The sequence below is a fragment of the Carica papaya genome, chromosome 2 (assembly GCF_054855325.1).
Source record: "Carica papaya isolate Zhongbai chromosome 2, ASM5485532v1, whole genome shotgun sequence".
In the NCBI taxonomy this organism is placed as follows: Eukaryota; Viridiplantae; Streptophyta; class Magnoliopsida; order Brassicales; family Caricaceae; genus Carica; species Carica papaya.
The window spans coordinates 33433735-33455766 of NC_142310.1; the positions used below are offsets into that span (position 1 = coordinate 33433735).

General features: G+C 33.4%; 4 protein-coding genes across 7 annotated transcripts; 1 reads left to right on the forward strand and 3 right to left on the reverse strand.

Moving 5' to 3' along the window:
- Nucleotides 1-736: 736 nt before the first annotated feature.
- On the reverse strand, nt 737-5439 carry LOC110810007 (GDP-mannose transporter GONST2-like). Its single transcript, XM_088214206.1, has 11 exons — nt 5071-5439; nt 4804-4899; nt 4053-4248; nt 3377-3581; nt 3039-3178; nt 2786-2915; nt 2463-2561; nt 2157-2311; nt 1935-2051; nt 1370-1467; nt 737-1127 (listed from the first exon to the last, which is right to left on the reverse strand). Exons 3-11 carry the CDS (start codon nt 4232-4234, stop codon nt 1087-1089), a joined length of 1167 nt encoding a protein of 388 aa, XP_088070332.1. The 5' UTR covers nt 4235-4248; nt 4804-4899; nt 5071-5439; the 3' UTR covers nt 737-1086.
- Nucleotides 5440-6305: 866 nt separating this feature from the next.
- LOC110810008 (zinc finger (C2H2 type) family protein) lies at nt 6306-8297 on the reverse strand. The gene is made up of 2 exons (XM_088214207.1): nt 6844-8297; nt 6306-6754 (listed from the first exon to the last, which is right to left on the reverse strand). The coding sequence occupies exon 1, from the start codon at nt 8066-8068 to the stop codon at nt 6887-6889; it is 1182 nt and encodes a 393-aa protein (XP_088070333.1). The 5' UTR covers nt 8069-8297; the 3' UTR covers nt 6306-6754; nt 6844-6886.
- A 6046-nt stretch (nt 8298-14343) lies between these two features.
- Nucleotides 14344-19185, forward strand: PHT4;1 (phosphate transporter 4;1). Of its 4 annotated transcripts, none has more exons than XM_022036081.2 (10): nt 14346-14773; nt 15136-15243; nt 15373-15528; nt 15661-15876; nt 16103-16312; nt 16656-16793; nt 17125-17226; nt 17620-17689; nt 18157-18241; nt 18711-19185. In XM_022036081.2, exons 1-10 carry the CDS (start codon nt 14411-14413, stop codon nt 18721-18723), a joined length of 1461 nt encoding a protein of 486 aa, XP_021891773.1. In that variant the 5' UTR covers nt 14346-14410; the 3' UTR covers nt 18724-19185. The 4 variants fall into 4 exon arrangements, with proteins under 4 accessions (XP_021891775.1, XP_021891774.1, XP_021891773.1 ...); XM_022036080.2 differs by having other exon boundaries at nt 14348-14773; nt 17620-17685; XM_022036083.2 differs by lacking the exon at nt 17125-17226 and having other exon boundaries at nt 14344-14773.
- A 443-nt stretch (nt 19186-19628) lies between these two features.
- On the reverse strand, nt 19629-21463 carry CYP86A1 (cytochrome P450, family 86, subfamily A, polypeptide 1). Its single transcript, XM_022036074.2, has one exon. It carries the CDS (start codon nt 21392-21394, stop codon nt 19859-19861), a length of 1536 nt encoding a protein of 511 aa, XP_021891766.1. The 5' UTR covers nt 21395-21463; the 3' UTR covers nt 19629-19858.
- Between the last annotated feature and the right edge of the window lie 569 nt (nt 21464-22032).

Here is a 22032-nt window from a genome sequence, read left to right on the forward strand (position 1 = left end):
TTTTAAAAAAATTTATTTACAAATTTACACTTTATTAACTTAAAATGATACTCTATTGAATTTTATAAATAAAATTTGCTATGTCGGATAAAATATATATACATTTTATAATTATTTCAAACAAGAAAAATGATTTAATAGTAACGGACAAAAATAGAAAAGTTTCTGTCACTACAATATCAACCTATTCCAACAGAGGTTTCGTTGCTATAAGTCTCTAATTACGGATGGAGATGGAATTCCATTTTGATAGCTCTTCCGTACGAACAGTACTTCTATTTGTATACATTGTTATATACCTATTCTATTGATTAAATTATAAACACAAGTATTTCAATTGTTCAAATCACTATAAAAATATAATTACAACATATGAATTTCATAAGATGATTTAAAATATCGTTAAATTGATTTCAAATTAAAATATTTCATATTTATACAAAAATATTCGGCTCGTTATATAAAAATATACAATTTAAACTCTACAGCGACAGTAATTTCCAACGTACTTCAAAAGATTAAAAAAAACAGATATAACCTGAAAATGAAGGAGACATGGATTGCAGACAGATATAATCCAACTGTAGTGTCTTTCATATATAATTAATCCATTACATAAATGTTTGAATTTTTATCAAAGTAATTGTTATATTAATCAAAATTATAGAGATATATATATATATATATATATATATAGTTACATTAAGCGGTGCCTGCACTATCAACAACCGATACATTTACACCGCCATAAACTGTCTCGTCATCTCTAATAGCATCAAACTTTTGGAATTATAAATCTACAGTCTGATTACAAAATGATAAAAAGAAAATTATAAGTAAGGCTGGACAAGATAAGTATACTTAATTCCCCTGTATTTTCCACTTCTCCTCTTTTTCTTAATGGAAAAATAACGACCAAGTGTAATCAATCTGCAGTGACATCAACACGTATATATATGTATGTATATAATCTGATCAATCAAATTTGTTTTCTAGGAAAGGGAAATGAACTTATCAAAAGGGGCAGACTGCTGTTCAAATTTGATGTGAACAAGAGTATTCCATTCACCAACATTGCATCCATTATCACATTTTAGCTCTGGCAAAGAGCATTCCAGCTAACAGACCTGTGATAAAAAGCATCCGAATTTTATTATTTTTTTTTATAAAACTTTTATTCTCTCGTAATTAAATTACGTTTAAATTTTCAAATAAGTTTTAAGATAAATCTTAATTTATTCCAAACATATTTTAAAAGTAATGCTAATTAACTAAGGGTGAATTCATACAGTAAAACAGAGTCTTGTATCCGGTGATTACTAAAGAGTATGCTAATTCATATGGTAATAGTGATATATCCAATGATTACCAAAGAGTATGCTGAACATGTTTGGCAGACTGAGCGGAACCTTGAACAACACGAGACCGGCAATGGAGATGGGAACCTTGTTTAAGGAACCTACCAGACTGATAGATTGAACAGGGAAAAGCAATCAATAAAAAGAAGAGTGAGCAAGAGGAATTTAGTGATGCAGCATAGACATGTATATGATAGATAACTTCTTTGACAATCTGGCTTGTGACCTTCTTGAAAATAGTAAGTAATGCAAGCCTAATTTAATTTCTTATCTATACACTTTTTGAATTTTGCATCTATTAAGTTGAGCTTGGTTCAAATTTAATTCTATAAAATAAAGGTAAAAATATGATACAAGATTAATACTATTTTGAATGAAAGAAGCATGTTCTAATTCTAAATCCGTTCAATATCTACTAAAAATATTTTTTATGCATTAAATACATAAATTATGACTAAATTTGATATATTCAATAGTTAAACATATAAATTAAAAATAAACTTGAACTACAGGCTGCACTCCAGAAAACAAACAGAATGAATTTTGGTGCAAAAAGATAAAAGCATGAACACTAACCTGTATGTGGTGGGGCCTGTCTGATGCAAAAACCACATAGAAGTAAAGCTAATAGCAAGCCCAAGCAGTCCACTTGCTGTTGCTACTATCCAAAACATTGGCAATCTGATTACTTCCCTGTATAGATTATGATATAAACTGTCAGGATCAATGAGCTCCCAGTTCCATCAAGCAAACAACAAAGAAATATGTGAAGTCCGAGTTTTTGAAATGTTTACTTACAAACTAATTACATAATCTAATTCACCGAATAAGAGAATCAAGAAGATGGCAAGAGGTAGAGACAACAAATTATTCAGTAACACCATTGATATTTCATTGAGAGATCCTGATTTTGTTAATTGCTTTGCTTTGTCCATAACTTTCCGAAGAGTGAGCTGTCACAAAGTACAAATCTTTCAGGCTAGTTGTGAAGTCTAAAATGATAGAGATCTCTGCACAAAAATCATGATTCTGACAGTTCAAATCCAAAATTACAGATTTCCCGGAAACAAATTCATAAATCTACCAACGGGTCTTAAAAATTACCGAGTAAAGTGCTGTCAAAACACAATTTGTAATCTGCCATGCATAACCTGTTGCATCAAAAGATAGATCTGTGGCACCACCACTGATAGCAGAGATAATCTGCAGTAAGCAAAGCACAAGCAAATCAAATATGAAATTAGTTCTTTGAAACTGAATATATCATCAACAGTAAATAGATTTTATTCATTTTCTCCTAAAATAACTCATTTGACAAGAACAGACACAACCAGAATGAATAAAACTTTTCTTTGAGAACTGCACTATCATAAATAAAATTTAAAACCGAAGTCCAGAGAGATAGGGAACTATAAGTATCAATTTACCATCATAAACATGGCAGTCCAAACTTTCTGGTTCTGACGTTTCTGGAACATATATATTTCTCCAAGTGCTGTTAAAATATTCGTCATATTCTTCAGAATGGTCACCATTGCAATATTTATGTACTTCAAACTGAAAAAGAAAAATGCATAAAAAATATAAAAAAAGCAGGTGGATCTGAGATGTGGAATTCTATGGTAGGATCCATATGTCATATTTTAAGAGCCATTTTCAGTCCTAAGTGTGAAGTTGTACCTATACATCCCTGAAACCAGCATGCCAACAAAGATAAGATTAACAGGGGTCCAAACCCTGACCAGCTTCCAATCGAGCTTTTCCACTGAAACCACTCCACAGATATCCAAGATAGCCACAACCAGACAACTGATTAAATTCTGCATTGAAGTACAGAGTAATTGGCTAAATTATGATCTACAAGTAAAAACAAAGACTACGAGCGATAATACAGAAGAACCTAAAAGGGGGAATAGAGAAGAATTATATCTACATTTGAAATTTGATGCAAAAAGAAATTTGTTTGCAGAATTTGTGAAAAGAAATTTGTGCATGTTAATAAAGAGTAACAAACATACTTGATAAAACATCAATGATATTCCTGCATTGAAATTGTAACTTGAAAGCACGACTTTATTCAAAAGTATCATGCTGCAAGAAGAGACACAGTAAGCCGCCCCAGACAAAAATGCTCCAGATCTTCTTCCTGATAGACCTGATCTATGCTCCCGCTTTTCATCTCGGCCAGCAAGAAGAGAAGCTGCTGGATTTTGTCTGAAAAACCTGCATTGAAACAAGCACTAAGCTTTTTGGAAGTGGTTAAAAAACCACTGATATGCATTGCATTTATACTGTACTTCTACTATCTTTTTAGTTAGCAACTTCGATCAGAATTATTTGACAATTATGGTGAATGTAAATTGTGAAGTAAAACGAGGCCAATTAATTCTACACATTTGTACTGTTAGTCATACAAGTATGTAGATTATCCAAAGATTCTTCAGAAGAGCTATAAGAGCTTGCACAGCTCTGTAGTGAACTATCCAATCCATTAAAAGGTACATCGTTATCCGCTCATCTAAATTTGAATACATAACAAGAATATGCTAGCACTAAACCTAGGTAGATTTGGAGATCTAACTAACAGAATAAGAACTTAAAAATAAAACATAAATGAAAAAAGGAAAAATTTAGGGCACAGAAACGAAATTCCATAGTAGTGTACTTCAGGGATGCGTGGAAAGGGAAATCAACCTGTCGCTCAAACCTCTACGCTCAACATTTTTTGAAATGTTGCTTATGAAGCCATTGTTTTGATTGCGAATATGATCAAGAATTTTGTAAACCGCATTGTCCCTTTCATCACCCAAAAAGCTCAAATCTGCAGGTTCCTTGGGGTCTTGGGAAATAATTGAATTTAACTTAAAATCAGACATCACAAGCCTGCCAACTGAAAATCAGAGAATAGAAAACAAGTAAAGCAATTAAACAATCAGTGTAAAAGGTCTCAGATTTTAAACCCTTTGTTCAGTAAACATAAATTATGCCTTTTAACAAGTAAAAAATAAGCAGAGTCTTCAAGAGAGCAGTAGTGCCGATACTTAAGAAAGTCCCAAGCTAACATGCATCTACTTCCTCATTTAAATATTTATGCTGAGAAACAATAAGGCTCTCATTATGGTTAATTAACGCAAATCAACAGTTTAAAACTTCCTAGCTTGCTCTAATTTTGAACTACTCTTGCTATGGTTTAAATGCTAACAACACCTTAAATGCAACACTAACAACATCTTCGGAGAAAACAATTAACGATCAATTCGGGAGAGGTAAAAGCTCAATGCTTAGCTTGAACTAAATCAGTCTTTCAAATTAGCAAAGCATATGATACAATTTACGGTTCCCAACATTCTAATCAGAAGTAATTCCAAATTATCAACTATTATCAAGCAAAATTGAACAAAGAATAAACTCTTAATGTTAAAATTTAAACGTAATAGCTTATTACCCAAAACGAGTTCCAACGACGTAAAGCTTATATTTCCACAGAGGATATTCGCTTTCTACTTTTCAACTGATCAGAGAAGTTCAGCAAATCCCTCCACTGCAGCAGGAACTAACATAAAAATGTATATATATATACATATATATAAATGCACCAGATACTCGACCGATTAAGAAAACTCGATCCATAATGCGCGCCGTTAGCAAAACCAAAAAGCATCAGCCTGCAGAAGGAATCATACAGAGAACGATAAATTTTGAAACCACAAACCTTTTCGGAGCACACGCAAAGCGAAACAGGAAACCTGAACAAGAAGCGAGAAGAAAGAGAGAGATAAAGAAGAGAGACGCGTGGATTCTATGGAAGCTGTAAGGAGAGAGAGAGAGAGATAGAGAGACGCTGTGGCCTCATTTGAAGGAGAATAGCAGCTCCAAGTGAGAGCGAGATTCCAGGAACGCCCATGGAGTTTAATAATGCGAAGAGGAGAACAGATTTCGAGGTTTTGAAAAGTCAATTTGTGCATTTTCCACCCATTATGACGGTGAGCGCTCTGTCAAAACTTCGATCGGAAGGGAACAAATTCAGTGTTTTTTTCAATTGTGTTGAGATTTAAATGGAGGATGAGCATTTTCGCGCGGAATTTATGGCCTCCGTTTTTGTTACTTGCAGCTTTGCACAGAACTTATCGTGGGTCCGGTTTAACGGGTCGGGTCTATTAGATTTGCAAAATAAACATCTTAAAATGATATATATATATATAAGTTGTGTGTTTATATCACATGATTTAGTTATTTCTTATAATATATCAACATAATTAACCTATAAAATAAATAAACTAAAATAAAAAAAAAGGTATAATCTAATAATTTAATTTAAAACGCAACAAATCATTCATCGAAGAAAATAAGACACTAATTTATCTATGCATATATATATATATATATATCAATAAAAAATATATTTTTACATGAAAGTTTATGTGGATTTAATTTGTACTATTTTTAGAATATAATTCATATTTTTTATTTAATATAATTATTAATAAAATATTGAAAAGCATAGTTTAATATTAGCAATCTAGTCCAAGAGTTTTACACAGTAAAATTTATGTGCTTTTGTAACAATAATTTATTAGAGAGTTCAGATATATATATATATATATGTAAAAAAAAATTAAATTAGTTCAATTTAATTCAATAATAAAACTATAAAATTAAAATCTAAAATTGTATCAATCATATTATAAGATATTTTTATTTATTGACGTACGTAATAATTTTTTTTAATAATGTTTTAATAAATATACCATTAACCTTAATAGTTAAAATATTATTATTTTTTAATAATTTTTACATTAATATAATATATTAAGTATATTTTATTTCATTCTCGTGATTTTTTAAAAAACTTGTGACTAGATTATAAGTTGGGACATTCTTACAAAATTTATCTTGGATAAATTATAAAATTAAAATGAAATGCAAATGGGAACATTTTACAAGTCATTTGCCAGAAATTTTCAATAATACATACATACATATGTATTTGTATACACAGAAGATGTTTAAGAACGAAAATTAGATTACAATTTATACCCAAAAAAAAAAAGATTTACAAATTATAAAATTTTAAATTATAATTTCTGGAAAACTAATATCTCAAACTTAAAAAAAGACTTGCGCTTTACTTAGCATTTTCATTTTACTTGTACGTGACATGATCTAAACTTTAATTACTCTGATTTAGATTTTAGACACCAACTACCAAAAAACAGCCCTCTCCGCGCTCTAACAGGTGGGACCTACACCTGGCACCATCGGATTAGAATCTGATCAACGGTGGAAAATGACCGACGGGCTCCGACCAATTCTCCTGTGACCGACGACCGGCTCCAGATCAACAATCGCAGAGAAGGGGGAGAGGGGGGGTGGGGAGGAAACTGTAAACGGCATCACTACCACACATCACGAAATCAACAGCTGGGGTTAAATTAAAGAAAAAGAAAACCAAAGAGAAGTATAAAAGAAGATTAAGATTACATACACATGATCATAGCCAAATATGATATGTGATCACACTCACACCATTACACGGTGTACACAATCACAAAGCAAGGAAGCACAGCCCTTGGATTAAACACCAGGAGCTCTTCCTCGTCCATTCTCATATGGCCCATACCGCAAGTAGTACCCCTACCAACCACCGAATCATATCCGCCATCATCTTTATCCACGTCATCGATTTCGGATCCAACCCGACCCGCTATGACCCGGCAGATCAGCATGGCTCGCTTCACGTTCATGAAACCGAATTCCTCCTCGATGTCCTCGGGGATTGCCACGTGAGCTCTCCAGCCGGTCGACAGCGTGGAAATTCCGTCCAACTTAGGCGAGAATCCGGACTTGATGATCCCGCAGATGCTGCAGTACTGCTGGTTACAGATGGTGGAATTCCCGTTGAGTCCCAAATCGCACATAAACGTGGAGCAGTAGAACCTCAGGAGCTCGTTACCGTCGGCAATGCACCTCTCGTCTCGTCTCTTAACGGCGCCGTTTCGAGCCGCTTTGGCCTTCACGAACTCTCTGTACTCCTCAAACCTCGCGAGTATCTTGGAGCTATTGTGGATCTTCAAAATCCGATGGATTTCCGGGTCCCTCGTCTTGTTGGTCCAACCCGTTTTGAATATTATCTGAACGATATTCTTACCCGAATCGCCATCGATGAGCTCGGATACCGCGTGCTTGATCGTTTGGTGCTGCTCGAGGAGATGGGATTTCTGGAAAACCTCGCCGCAGGCAGTGCAGGGGAAGATATCGTTGCGGAGGGGTAAGAACTGGGTGTCGGCCGAGATATCGGATTCCGGGCAAGACCCGGTTGGCTTTTTGAGTGGAGGAGTCGGAACTGTATTGAGGTCCGAGACGTGAGTTTTTTCGGGTGCGACCATGGAAACCAGGGATTGCTGAGAAGATCTCGCGGACGTTAACACCGGGGCGATCGCGTGCAACTGGCTGCTGTTTTTGCAGGATCTGGAGGAGGAGAACACGCGCTTGAGATACGACCAGGAAGACGAGAGAGCCCTGTGGGGTTTAAGCCGAGAGGAAGAAGAAGAAGAAGAAGGAGATAGATGAGAGACCTTGCGTTTCTTGGACGGCTGGTGAGGATCCTGATTTTTAGCACTGAAAATGAAGCACCCAAGATGGAGTAACAGCAGAAAGAGAGAGAGGAACTTGCTGAAGACCGACCCGAAATGTTTATTGTTCGCTGCCATTGGTTTACAGCTTCAAGTTTCAAGTCATGGAGCTGGAGTTTAGCCCATCAATAGCTTCTGTGGAGAGAGAGAAAGATGGAGAGATGGAGGGAATAATGAGAAAGGAAAGGAGAAGAATAAAGGGTTAAGAGTAGTTGTGACGCAACTTCATGGCATCTCCATGATATCTCTCTGTGTAATAAGCTTGATGAGCTTCATTTTCTCGTTTCGGGTTACGATAACTTGCGCAAGTATAATCAGTCCATGTATGTAGATTATATATTTTACGTGTATCGTCGAAAGAGTATCCGGAAGAAGAAGGCTGTAGAACCAGGCGTATCGACCTTTAACGGAAAGTAACTGAATTTCTATATTTATTTATTTCCTGCTTTCTTTTTTTTTGTACATTACAATTTCAATTTTCTAATTCAAAATTTTCTGATAAGTAGTTTAATTTTCGTTATCCTATCTTAAATAATCTTATCTTAAATCATGCATGTACAATCAGTTATTTTGAAACAGATATGGTAATTTTACATTTTTAAATTCTCTATTTCAGGCTAAATATGTTTTTGACTTGCACAACGGATAGATATCTTTTCATCGAGATGGATATCAATCAAGTAGTTAGTGCTCTTAATTGAAAGTCTTTGTTAAATCTAAATAATTATCGCATTATTTAGAAGTCGTTTATTTTCTTACTCAACTATTTCAAAAAAAAAATTATTATATATTTTATTGAGTTATGATATTAAATATTTTTATTTAAATATATATTTATATTTTTGAATTGCTTACTCAGTGCTCGTATCTCTCAACTTTAAAATTATTGGTACATATTTAGAACCTAATCTAAAATTCCTCTCTATTAATTGTATCTTTATTATTGGTCCCACTATGTGTTGACACGTATTGCTTATCTCACAATCACTACATCTAACAATGTTTTTACAATTCATTAACGAGTCAATTTATAGATACTTCCAAGCTACTATGTGTGGACATGTATTGATTGCCTCACAATCACTACATCTAATAATGCTTTTACAGTTCGTTTAACTGGTTAATTTATAGATACTTTCAAACTCTTATCGATATTTTGTAGTTCTTTAAATTGTTTGGTACGTTAAAATAAATTATTTTTTATTAGTTTTATTTTGTAATATTCCTACGTATCATTTATATACTCATCAATATGGTTAGTGCCCTTGTTAATACTACTTCCGAGTTAATTTAGTTTTGTTGGATTGTTAAATACGATTATAATCTCTTATTTTATCATTTATTTATAACAAGATATTATTCATATCGTTTGTAATATTATTAGTTAAGAATAGACCAATAAATTCAGATTAATCATACTTTATATATCGTTTTATTACTCTTAATATTCTCAACGTAATTTTTATATTTTTATTTCAAAACGTGATTTATAAATTTAAGGTAATATTAAAATATTTATCTTTATTTTTAAAAGGGTATTGAATCCGAACAAGACATATATTTATTTAATTTTCTTGGTTATTTCATATAAAAATTAAATTTACTTGTATTAAATAATAATACTCTATAAAATAATTTAAAATATAGAATTCACAAACTTACCAGGACAGTGTAAGATTGGGCACGTGGGACACCTACAAACTGATAATGCAATGCAGTGAAATCAGAAATGCGTATTACCATTGTCAGTCGTGACATGAACGTGGCTTCGCACGTGCGGACCTCCCTCCTAACCGGCCATTTCGCCACTTCATTAAAAATAATAATTAAAATTTTGACTTTACATATTTAAATTAAATTTATTTATACAAATTAAAAACCCAACATGGTCACTCATGGGAGTACTTCCAAATATACGTATACGTATACCCCATCTCAATAAGAATCCAAAGCTAATTTTTACATTACAAAATTCAATTTAAATATTGTACATATTAGGAGTTTATATATATATATCTATTTAATTTAAATTAAATAAATTAAATTTAAACTTTATTTTAATAAAAAAAATACTCCTAAATTTATTGGGTCCGATCGTTAAAAGAATGAAAATTGAGGTGTATACACATAACATTCACTATATGTATATACATACCATATTATATGGTTGGCCCTTTCATTAGGGGAATGATTGAGAGTTATCCTAATTTAATTTGAATACCTAATTATGTTAAAATGAAATTGATTTAAAAGGTAAATCATATGGTCATTAGAAGCCTAAATGTTACGGTTAAGAAAGTAATTAAATTTTATTATAAGTTAAATTGATAATATATTCTGTTACTTAGCTCCAAAGCTACATAAGCATATATATATATATATATTTAGCAGTGAATTATACATAAATTTCATAGTATAATTTTTTAATATACCGCATTAAAAAATGAGCCACAATAATAATTTTAAATAATCAAATTTCAATAATTATTATTAATAACCCATTATTATTTTTTAAAATAAGATAAAATAATATTCCGATTTCCAATTAATAATTCACTAAAATGGGGAAAGTTTTGGAATTTTTTGGGGGAAAAATAATTATATTTTTTTCAGTGCAGAATTTGGCGTTTTTGATGGCACTTCCAGGTAATTACTTCAATGCATTTTATGCTGTCATATTTTCTTTTTTTTAAAAAAATTGTTAGCAGAATAATATTATTTATTTATATAAAAATATATTAAATTTAGTTATATCTTTTTAAAAAATGATATTGTTATATTTTTAATAATTAACATTTAATAAAGTAATTTGCATTAATAAAACGACACCGTTTTAACCAAGCAATAAACCGTTTTTTTTTTTTTTTCTTCTTGTCGCCAGGCATGTCATGAACTTTTGTTTATCTCATGATCCTGACATTAAAATTGGTAAAGCCTAATTTTCGGGAAATGACATAAAAAGTGAGAGTTAACTGAACTGCATATACATACATATATATATATATATGTATATATATATATCAATAATGTTGTTGTTTTGTATATCAAGTAAATTGCATCTCAAGTTATCATGTGAAGATATATATATATATATATATAATAGCCCCTTCCATTTTTATTTTATTTTATTTGGTTTCTTTTTAATTAAACTAAATAAATAGGCTTGCATGTTTCTGCTAATAACTAAATTCATTACTCAATAAATTTTAATAGTTATCTTTGTTCTATTTTATATTAAAGAATTATCTTAATTCTTATTTAATATAAGCATATTATATATTATGTTATATTAAAAAAATTAATTAATATTAATTAATCTGATTAAACCATAAAAATAATACGTGCAAATTCCAATTTAATTATGGAGTAATTAGCTCTTTAAATGTACTATAAATGCACTACAAATATTTTAAATTTATTAAAATATTTTAAAAACTCATAATTGATCTAAAATATAGAAACCCATTTAAAAATAAAATTTTTTTTAAAAAATATTTAATTTTTTTTTTATCTAAATACATATTCTATTATTTGTGTATTTTAAATTCAATAGTTAAATAAGCTTAGATGAATGTCATTTTCGTAATTTAGCAGAAAACACGGAGCAATATTCCCTGACGTCTGATTGTAATTGGCACTAAAGTAATTATTGGCGTTAACTTTCAAGGTTTGGTGTCTTTTTAACTTATCCGCAAAATATCGCGCTAAATTGGGGAGAAAGCGGTAAATTAATTACTTAAGGCGTGGTAATTTGATTTAATGTGGGCCACACGATCTTGATATAGTACAATATGCCTTTTTCTGGGTGGGCCCAGACGATCTTTTTTTTTAGCCCGATGAAAATTCTGCTGATGCATCCGTGTTCCCCGTTCGTTGAGCCGTGTCACCTGATCAAAAACCCCACCGCTGTCGTTTTATTTAAAAGAATTTTTAGGACTCTGCGTTTTAAGTCTTTCTTTCTTTTTTTTTTTTTTTACTGTTACTTTTAAGATTAGTTACCGTGGAATATTACCATACTAAGTGCACCCACTAATTAATTACAGAGATATAATATAAATTTGTGAAAGCAGGATGGAAGTAATATGTTGATTTATGAAACAAAAAAGACGAAGCAATTCGTTGACTTTGACCAAAATGCGAAGTGGAAGAAGTGAGAGAAGGGCGATGCAGTTTCCTCCTCCTTTATCTTTTCAAGCTGGCCAATGTGATATCTTTTGCCTTTTAATTGTCTACCTTTGCACAAAAGACGGTTGCCGACATTATTATTACTTATTACTCTTAAAACAACGACTGAATTTACAATATACACTATGTAAGTGTATATAATATAGTTTTTTTAAAATTATTTTTAAACACACTAATATCTTCTAATTTATTATTATTAACTAAGCAAACTTATGGGCAGAAATAATCAAAATAAACAAGTAATAAATTTAAATAATATTACAATAATAGATATATATATGTCTAAACAAAGAAAAAATGTAATCAAATTCTCACGTATGCATTTACATATATATATATATATATATTGAGCAACATTGCAATCATTTCTATGTATGGTGACATTATATAATTAATATGCTTTATGTGGGAATACATATAATATTAAATATTATAACCCCACATGTGGTAATCTTGAATGATAGTAAACGGTCACTAAATTGACTGATTTGATCTTAGAAACAAAAGGAGATCATTTGGTCTATATGGGTTTAAAGAAGTTTTTTTTTTTTTTTCAAAGTAATGATCAAGTTTATTAATTATTAAAAAATTTATAAATTTAATTAATTTGTAAATTAATAATTTATATATTATATAAATTTCACTAATATATTATTATTATTATTAATATATAAATTTTGCGTAACTTTTAAAATATATAAATTGATGGTGCGAAACATATATTATGTAGTGGTTAAATTTTTTAAGTTAAAATAATAATAATTAATTAAAAATAAATTAATAATAAATATAAATTAACAAAATAAAAAAAGAAAAAGTGGGGCCATTTATAATTTTATGTGCTGTTATGTTCACCATCATCTCTTCTTTAACTTTTGCGTTAAATAATATTTATTTTATAAGACTTGTAATTAATACCACGCATGAGATATTAATTATTCCCTCAAATCATAGACTGATATTTTTGTTTATATTTTTCAGAAAATTATAATAGTATTAATTCTATTATTATTATTAGTCTAAAAATATCACATAATTATTAAAATATATAAAAATTTGGTTAAAAAAAAAAAGAAGAATAAACATTAAAATGCGAGGAGTTTTCGATTAATTCCTTACTTTATTATTTATTAATATTTAATATTATCTTTATTAAATTCACACTAAATAATATATGATACGAATATTGTACATCAAATATACTGATCATGTTGGTGGGCGTGGGCCTGGCTTTTCTTTTTTGCTTTAAAATTTTTTAACATGTTTTTTATATATATATATATATATTTTAAAATTTACAAGAAGTTATTAATATAATTTACGAATTTTAGTGTTTCACTAATGTCAATAAATTCAAAATTTAATGAATAAAATAAAACAACAAAAAAATTACTAAAAATTCTCAAAGGTTAATAAAAAATATTTGCTTTTGAATCCAATTGAATTAGAAAATTAAAATAATGAATTATAATACCGCACATGATTAGATGACAGGGAGTTGGGCCCTTAAAATTGGGATGAGAAATTTTTGTTTTTATGATTCTAAGCATGTTTTGTGGGTGACCCACAAACCCCCGTGGCTGGTTGTAGCAATTATTAGCTTGGTTGGTACTCGGCTCTGACCCACGACGGACCCAGTGGCTCGTGGCTACTGAGCCACAGTGACTCTGCAGTTACTGCTCTAGTTGACCCATAATTTTCATGACTCTTAGTTCATTTTCAGAAATGGTCCAATCCACCTTGTTTGTCTTTGCTCGTCTTGTTCTGGAATTAAGAAAGGATAAAATAATATTCTTTGATTGATTTAGTAAGAAGATAATTGATTTTTTTTTTTGAAGAAGAAGAGAAAAATTATTTAATAATTATTTTGATTTTCCAACTTTTTGGTCAAGCATTAGAAAATGTATTAGACCCAAAACTCTAGAGAGCCCAAAAAGCTAAAGTAGTCTCAACATATTTTCCTTAATGATTGGGCCCACGGATTAGCCCATCCGAAACCAGAATAAGTTTAGCCCCAAAAATGAACGTGGGGCCCGCCCAATAAGTACGGGAGCCCGTTTTCGGGTATTTACATCTTACCCCTATACAAACCCAATCCTGTCCTAACGACCGCCACGTGTCAAAGCCTTAACCAATCCCACTAAATATCGCTCCTGTTCTCTCTCCTCCGAAAAAAACATTTTAAAAAATCTCTGTAACCGTGGAGTGGTGATCAGTTCTGGCTCCTTTAGCGCCATGGACGCGGGAGCTCTACTCTACTCTCCGAAGTTCCTCTCTCTCGTAGCCCCGCCTGACATCTTGGTCCGAAGTAAGTCTCTCCGCTCCGATTCCTTTTCGGGAGCTCTGTTTCGGGCTCGCGTTCGGTCGCAAGAGCGGTGCAGTATTTTCCGGGTTTCAGCCCGGACGAACGTGAAAGTTTACGCGGATGTGGAATCGAAGTCGGTACCGAGATCGGTGAAGTCTGAAGATTCGTTAGATGACGTCGTTTTGCGGAGTGATGACCAAGAGAGCTCGGTTCCGTGGTGGGAGGAGTTACCGAAACGCTGGGTTATCGTGCTTCTTTGTTTTTCCGCTTTTCTGCTCTGCAATATGGACAGAGTAAGCTAGGCTTCTTCTTAATTGCGCATGCAACCTGTAGTAGTAATTTTATAGATTTAATTATCTGTTGCTTTTAAATGCTGGAAGTAAAGCTACTTAAGCAGCATTGGAACTGATGGGAATCTTGATATGGTTTTGCTCTATATATGTCGCTATTGCTAGAAAATTGACAGACTACGTACTGTGATTGAGCTCATTATCAATGTTCTAACCGGAAATGGCAGTAATATATATTAGAAGAAGTACAAATTGTGGAATAAGAAAGTATTTCCTGTTATATTCGTTTCTATTACTTTACTACCATTGTCAGGATTCTGTTAGTAATTTTTAGTTATGAACTTTGAGTAGGGTCTGTTTTGCAGGTTAACATGAGCATTGCTATACTTCCAATGTCGGCAGAGTTTAACTGGAATCCAGCAACTGTGGGTTTGATCCAGTCTTCTTTCTTTTGGGGATATCTCCTCACTCAGGTAAAGAACACGTTCTCAATCAGAATTGGTTTGCATTTTCATGTTTCTCCGCTATTATAGTGCAATGGTATGGAAAAAACATTAACACTGAGTCTGCATTTTACCCTAACTTCTTGTTGTTAGTGACAGATTGCCGGTGGGATATGGGCAGATACAGTGGGCGGGAAGCTGGTGTTGGGATTTGGGGTGGTTTGGTGGTCAATTGCCACGTCTCTCACTCCTGTTGCTGCTAAACTTGGGCTGCCATTCTTGCTTGTTTCTCGTGCTTTTATGGGGATAGGGGAGGTTGGTTCATTCTTGCCCGTTGATGATATTTGCTTTCAGTAATGCTAGCGGAGGAAATCATTTTTCTAACGAGGAAAAACATGAATTGATGGTTTTTCTTGTTGATACTCAGAAAATTTGATTCTCTTGCAGGGTGTTGCTATGCCTGCCATGAATAATATATTGTCCAAATGGGTTCCTGTGGCAGAAAGAAGTAGATCGTTAGCACTTGTGTACAGTGGAATGTACCTTGGATCAGTTACCGGCCTGGCATTTTCACCATTCCTAATACATCAGTTTGGATGGCCATCTGTCTTTTACTCTTTTGGTTCTCTAGGGATAGTTTGGTTTTCCGTGTGGTTAAATAAGGTACATGTTAGAGCTTTCAATAACTATCATTGGGTCTTTAATTGAGATATTTCATTTACCAACATTCTTAAGGTTCTTAGCCTGCAATATTACACATGTCACGAACAACTTTAAGCATATCATAGTTTGCGTGGCAGCCTATGCTAGCTAGTTCTAAAGTTAATTTTTGATATTATCCAAATATTATATTACAAAATACTATCCTCTCTGTTACTTGTTTCTGTAGGCACAAAGTTCACCTGTTGAAGACCCTCAGCTGCGGCCTGAAGAAAGATCGCTAATTGCCAAAGACTGTGCTTCTAAAGAACCTGTTAAAATAATACCTTGGAGATTAATCTTGTCAAAACCTCCTGTATGGGCCCTGATAGGATGTCACTTCTGTCATAACTGGGGAACTTTTATTCTTCTAACATGGATGCCGACGTATTATAATCAAGTACTTCTTTTTTTCTCTTTCTAATGTGAAATAATAACTTCTAACATCATCTCTTGAATTTAATAGCAAATTTATCATGTCAATCTGTACTTCTAACTGTTTTTCTAACATTTGATGGCCAACGTTAAGATTATTTCACAAGTTACAATTTACTGAAGCATGTGATTTCCCACAAACATGCTTCTTTGCGCATGAAGTTTCAAAGTTCTGCTTATCCTGTGACTTTTTACCCGATATATATGCTGCTAAAGCTAGTGGTTTAAATTCCATCATACTTATCGGCGAGCAGTTTATGAAGCCAAAAACTAACCAAAATTATTAATTGCTGCACATTTCTGGATAGGTTCTGAAGTTCAATCTGACAGAATCAGGGCTTTTCTGTGTCTTGCCCTGGCTTACAATGGCATTTTCTGCTAACCTTGGAGGCTGGATTGCTGATACACTTGTGAGCAAAGGTTTACCTGTAACCACAGTCCGCAAGGTATGTTTTTCAATTTGATGGTGCATCCTTTTATTTGAATATTTTCACATTGCATCTTTAGTTCAGTGATGCTTTACCACTGTAGTTCCACACAACAATTTTGCTGAGAACGATATACGAATTTGTCTATAATAAAAAAGTTGATGAATTTGACATATACTGTGGTTTTCTACCGTTATGTATTTTGCTTTAATCGGTGATTCTTGAAGGGTAGATAGTGTCTTGGGGTAAAGATGGTGAGTCTAACCTCTCCATCCCCCTGCTCGTTCTGGTTTTGCTAGGTATTTTGACTATCTGTATGGCTAACTGAAACCCCCATACTCTATTGCAGATCATGCAATCAATTGGATTTCTTGGCCCTGCTTTCTTTCTAACACAGTTGAGCCATGTTAATTCTCCTGCTATGGCAGTTTTATGCATGGCATGCAGTCAGGTTTACTTCTTACCCTAGGCTGAAATGAAAAACGAATACTTTAAGTTGCTTTCCCTGAAATTTGGATTCCAATTTGTACATTAGTCTGTAATCTATATAATTTCCCATTCATAGAAGAGTTAGAAAATGGATTACAGATTCTGTCATTATTAAATTTCTATTTTCCTATCTTTCTGAATTCTATGGTTTGGTAATCTAGAAGCCAAATAGCTAGCCCTACATGCTTATGGTTGTTCTCAAAATTCAAAAGCTTATATGCAACCAAACGTAGAAGACTTACTTGGCTGTTTTTTATACATTTATTGCTCTCTCCTTTTTGACACAGAAAGTGACAGTTTATTCTGATTTACTACCTAAGTTGATGGTTGTCTTTGCTCTCATTTCCTTAAATAGGGAACTGATGCATTTTCACAATCTGGTCTATATTCCAACCATCAAGATATTGCCCCCCGATACTCTGTAAGTATGTCTACAGATGATCTGAATATTGATGTCTCAGATTAGGATATGCATGAGTATATTCAAGAAAATCTTAATTAAGTCTTCATTTGCTAACCTATGCTATACCTACATTAGTTATCATCTAATGGAGTCTGAATTTAAAATATTGGCTATGTTTGGAACAAACTCGTAAATTTGGAGATTTTCACTTGTATAATTCACATGTAGTTTAAGTGGACAGGGATATAAATTATATTAGAATATGATAAGTATGGAATTATTTGTGATGGAATTTGGAATGCTTGAAACACTATATAGGATTAATTTTTATCATTTGAGAAAAGGTCATCAGTATTGTTCTAAATGAAGTAAATATATATTTGCAAATTAATTCTACAAAAATTTTGTATTTGTTCCAAGCCAATATGATTAGTCCTCCAAGCATTTTAGAAGCCAAGTACTATCTTTCATTTCCACTTCTTTGTTCAGGGCGTATTACTTGGTCTATCAAACACTGCTGGGGTTCTGGCAGGTGTCTTCGGTACAGCAGCAACCGGTTACATTTTGCAACATGGTTAGTGGCTTTTTCATCTTCTAGTCGCTAGCAACTGGACTCTCCTTATGCTTTATCGATTTTCTCAGTTTCTTTGATTTTTCACTCTTCTTTTAGAACGATATTTGAAATAAATTCAGAAACTTTATAAAATTTATTTATAAATTTGCATATAGTTCAAATACAGAACGATGGCCATCATTCTTAGAATGGTTTGTAAAATCCATTTGTAAAATTCAGAAATTTTGTCATATATGCATAGTTTTTTAAATGATCAAAGATAATCTCATAAGGAATTGAGATATTGTACTGCAAATTGCATCAATTTGGTACTTATCTAATTGCACATGAAATTTTGTTATGAAGTTAATAAATTAAGCATGGATTTACAAAAAGTTCTATAAAATTCCTGAGTTTATTTCAACATAGTCTAAAGTTATATCTTCTAACTGATCTTTATGTATATCCTCTTCAAATAAAAATTTTTCAGGCTCCTGGGATGATGTTTTCAAGGTTTCTGTGGGGCTTTACTTGGTTGGAACTGTTGTCTGGAATCTCTTCTCGACCGGTGAGAAAATAATCGATTAGTTCTTGGATGGTTTGATATGTATAGCATCCAGCAGCTCTGAGGCCCCTCGCAATAATTTAAGTTAATATAAGAGACCAAGAATTGATTGTGTTGAAAGAAGATGTTATCAATTGAGAGAGTCAACAGGGGAAGAATCGAAGGATTCTTCATTCAAGATTCTTTGCTTTGGAGCACTGGCCAAGATTTTGATTCATTGCAATTCTGGATAGCAAACAAGTAAAGCTTAGGGTTTAATAGCACTGCTTCTGGGTTTTTGGTTGAAATAGTTACGAGGCATTCAGTGGCAAAAAGTAGATGATTTATAAAGAAATCCAAAACTATAGCCTGTAAATGTTGTAATCCAAAGCCAAAACTATACACACCAGAATTTTTCTTCTTTTGTTGTGCCTACCTGCAAATTCAATGTTTCTTGAGTCTTAAACTTAGATTAGATATATCTATTAAATTAAGAAATGGTAAATTAATTTCCTATAAAATATATATTTATACAAAGGTAGTCTTTAATTTTTGTATGCAACAGTTTATTTATATTTGGAGTCGAACTAGTTGAAATGCTTGGACGATTACTACATCCCGTGGTTTCTGTGTGGTAACATTTGGACTAAATTTGAAAATTACAAAAACTGATCTCAAGTGTATTTTCAGACATAACCTCAGACGATTCTCACATACAATAACAAAAGGGTTTATATATATATATATACATACACACACACACACACACACATGTAATATGGTTTATTTTATAATTAACTGTAGTTTTATTGACAAAACATAAAAGAAAGCCCACATCAACTGACGTGGAATAATATATGACAATTAACAAACACTTTTTCGAAACTACACTAAAGAAAATTAAACCAACCCAAACAAGCAAATAACCAAAATGACAACAATGCCCTCCAACCCAAGTATATCAATAACATTGAAACCAATTAAAATTTGTCTTTTGCATAACCTTCTTAAACTGTTGAAATGACAATAATACCCTCTAGACTCACCGAATTTATCTTTTTACCCTTCTCGCTTTCACTGCTCAATTTTCTTCTTCATGCAAGAATGCGAGGCTGCAAGTACACACGGAGCCCGTTCTTCATAAACAAAGTCAGAGACATCTTCTGTTCCACTCGGTGACCGGGTACCAGAGATAGCCGGTAACGCAGCAGGATCGCAGAGGCCACAGACTTCATTTGCAGGTAAGCCAGATCCTTGCCTAAGCAGGTTCTCGGTCCGGCATTAAACGCCACGAACTTGTATCCATCTTTCGGAGGTTCGAACCGGTCTCCCTCCGTCGATAACCACCGGTTCGGTCTGAACTCCGCGCAGTCCTCGCCCCATATCGCCTTCATCCTCCCCACCGAGTAAATCGAATACGTCACCGTCGAACCTGCCGGGACGGGAGTGCCGTCAGGCAAAACGTCGTCATTCACGACGTACTTGAAGTCTTGCGGTACCGACGGGTACAGCCGCAGAGACTCCGCCAGTGCCGCCTTGAGGTACACCAACTTATCGGCTTCGTCGAACGTTAGTGGCTCCTCCACCCATTTCCCGGGATTCTCTCCACGTGTCTCTCTGAGAACCGTTGAAATTTCGTGAACGACTTTCTTCTCGATTTCTGGGTGGTTCATGAGTAACCACAAGAACCAGCTCAGGGCCACCGACGATGTGTCCCGGCCCGCGAGAACGAAATTCAGAGCGATGCGTTGGAGGACCGGAGTGGGGAAAGCGTTGCCGTCAATGTCCCTTTTTTTCATAAAACGTGAGAGTAAATCATCTGATGGGGAGTTTTTACGTGCTGAGATTGCTTGGTTCATATAATCTTCAACAACGAGGAGACTCTCTCTCAACCTCTTCTCACCTCCAAAATCAAAAAGCTTCTTTAATCTCCATAAAAAACCAGGGTAGAGGAGTCTCTGCAGAGTAGCTTCCGTGGCGGTGTCAAACGCGACGGCAAACGGATTTTCCGGGAACTCAGGCGAGAGAGTTTCTGGGTCTTTTCCAAAAGTGAGTCCACAAATATTATCGAACGTCAAACGAAGCAACAAGTCCTGCAAATCGACCGATTGCTTCTCCTTGGCCGCTTTGTCCAGAATGACCCACAACCGGTTCCTGATCGTCCGGTTCACCCACCGAGCCATTGCTTGTCTCAGTGTCCGAGTTGTAAACTCAAGAGCAGCAGTTTTTCTCTGTATCAGCCACGTCTCTCCATCACTGTTGAAGATCCCTTGCCCTAAAAGATCATGAAACGCCTTTTGCCATGTGGGTCCTTTCGGGTAATTATCAAACCGGGTTCGAAGAATATGCTCCATGTTTTTCGGGTGGCAAGTGACTGTGTAAAACCCTTGTTTGTGGGCAAAGAAAGGCAGCGCAATGGTGCAGGTTTGGTAAGTGGCTGATCCACCAGCTCCATTGAGATTGCTGGCAATCCAGTCATGCATTCTCGTCCGGTTCTTGAAGAGAGCCGGGAGGCTGCCGACAAGCGGCCATACTTTGGGACCAGTTAACTTCTGAGTTAGGAGATAGAACCAGAAAGCATAAGCCGATATTGCAGCCAATAGACAGAGAAGGAAAAGGGTGGTCTCCATTGATGGAATGAGCTCAGAGTTGGTGATCAGTTTTGAAGGTTTTGCAGCAGGGAAATTCTGATTGAGACGACGAGGGAGGGTTGGTATATATAGTAGTGATATAATGAGAAAGGTTTAGGAGGAGTGGTTGAGAAGTTTTTGTGCATGCATGTAGGGGTTCGCTCTTGGGTTGATAGGAAATATGAACACGAAAGTTAACCATGCAGAAAATCATTCAAGAAATAATCACCATTTGTTAATTAAGTCCTTAAGGTTGCTTCTGGTTCATTACAAATAAGAGCAATTGGATTTTACATATATTTTTTTTAGTAACAAAATACTTGTAATTGATAGTTAACATTAAAAATAAAATAATTATTCTAAACTTTTAATTTAACAAGTTTTAAAAAATGAAAATTTTAATTCAATATAAAAAGTAGTGTCATATATATATATATTAAGAAATCTTATTATCATTAAATTATTTAATATGTTGATACATATCTATTTCTCTATAAAATTTTTTTTTATGAATTTGGGTATAATACTTCTTTATGTATTTATTTAAAGGTTATATTTTGTTATACTATAATTAAGTTCATGTATCTTATAATTAATGGATATGTAAATTTTTATTAAAAAATTATTTCTATAATAAA

Bases quoted from the DNA above. Each gene is read 5' to 3' on its own strand.
- CYP86A1 (XM_022036074.2), bottom strand. From the start codon at position 21,394: ATGGAGACCACCCTTTTCCTTCTCTGTCTATTGGCTGCAATATCGGCT.
- LOC110810008 (XM_088214207.1), bottom strand. From the start codon at position 8,068: ATGGCAGCGAACAATAAACATTTCGGGTCGGTCTTCAGCAAGTTCCTC.
- LOC110810007 (XM_088214206.1), bottom strand. From the start codon at position 4,234: ATGTCTGATTTTAAGTTAAATTCAATTATTTCCCAAGACCCCAAGGAA. The intron at 3,179-3,376 runs GTATGTTTGTTA...ACTTCAATGCAG, and splicing joins TATCATTGATGTTTTATCAA to AATTTAATCAGTTGTCTGGT. The intron at 2,562-2,785 runs GTAAATTGATAC...TGCTTACTGCAG, and splicing joins GGACTGCCATGTTTATGATG to ATTATCTCTGCTATCAGTGG.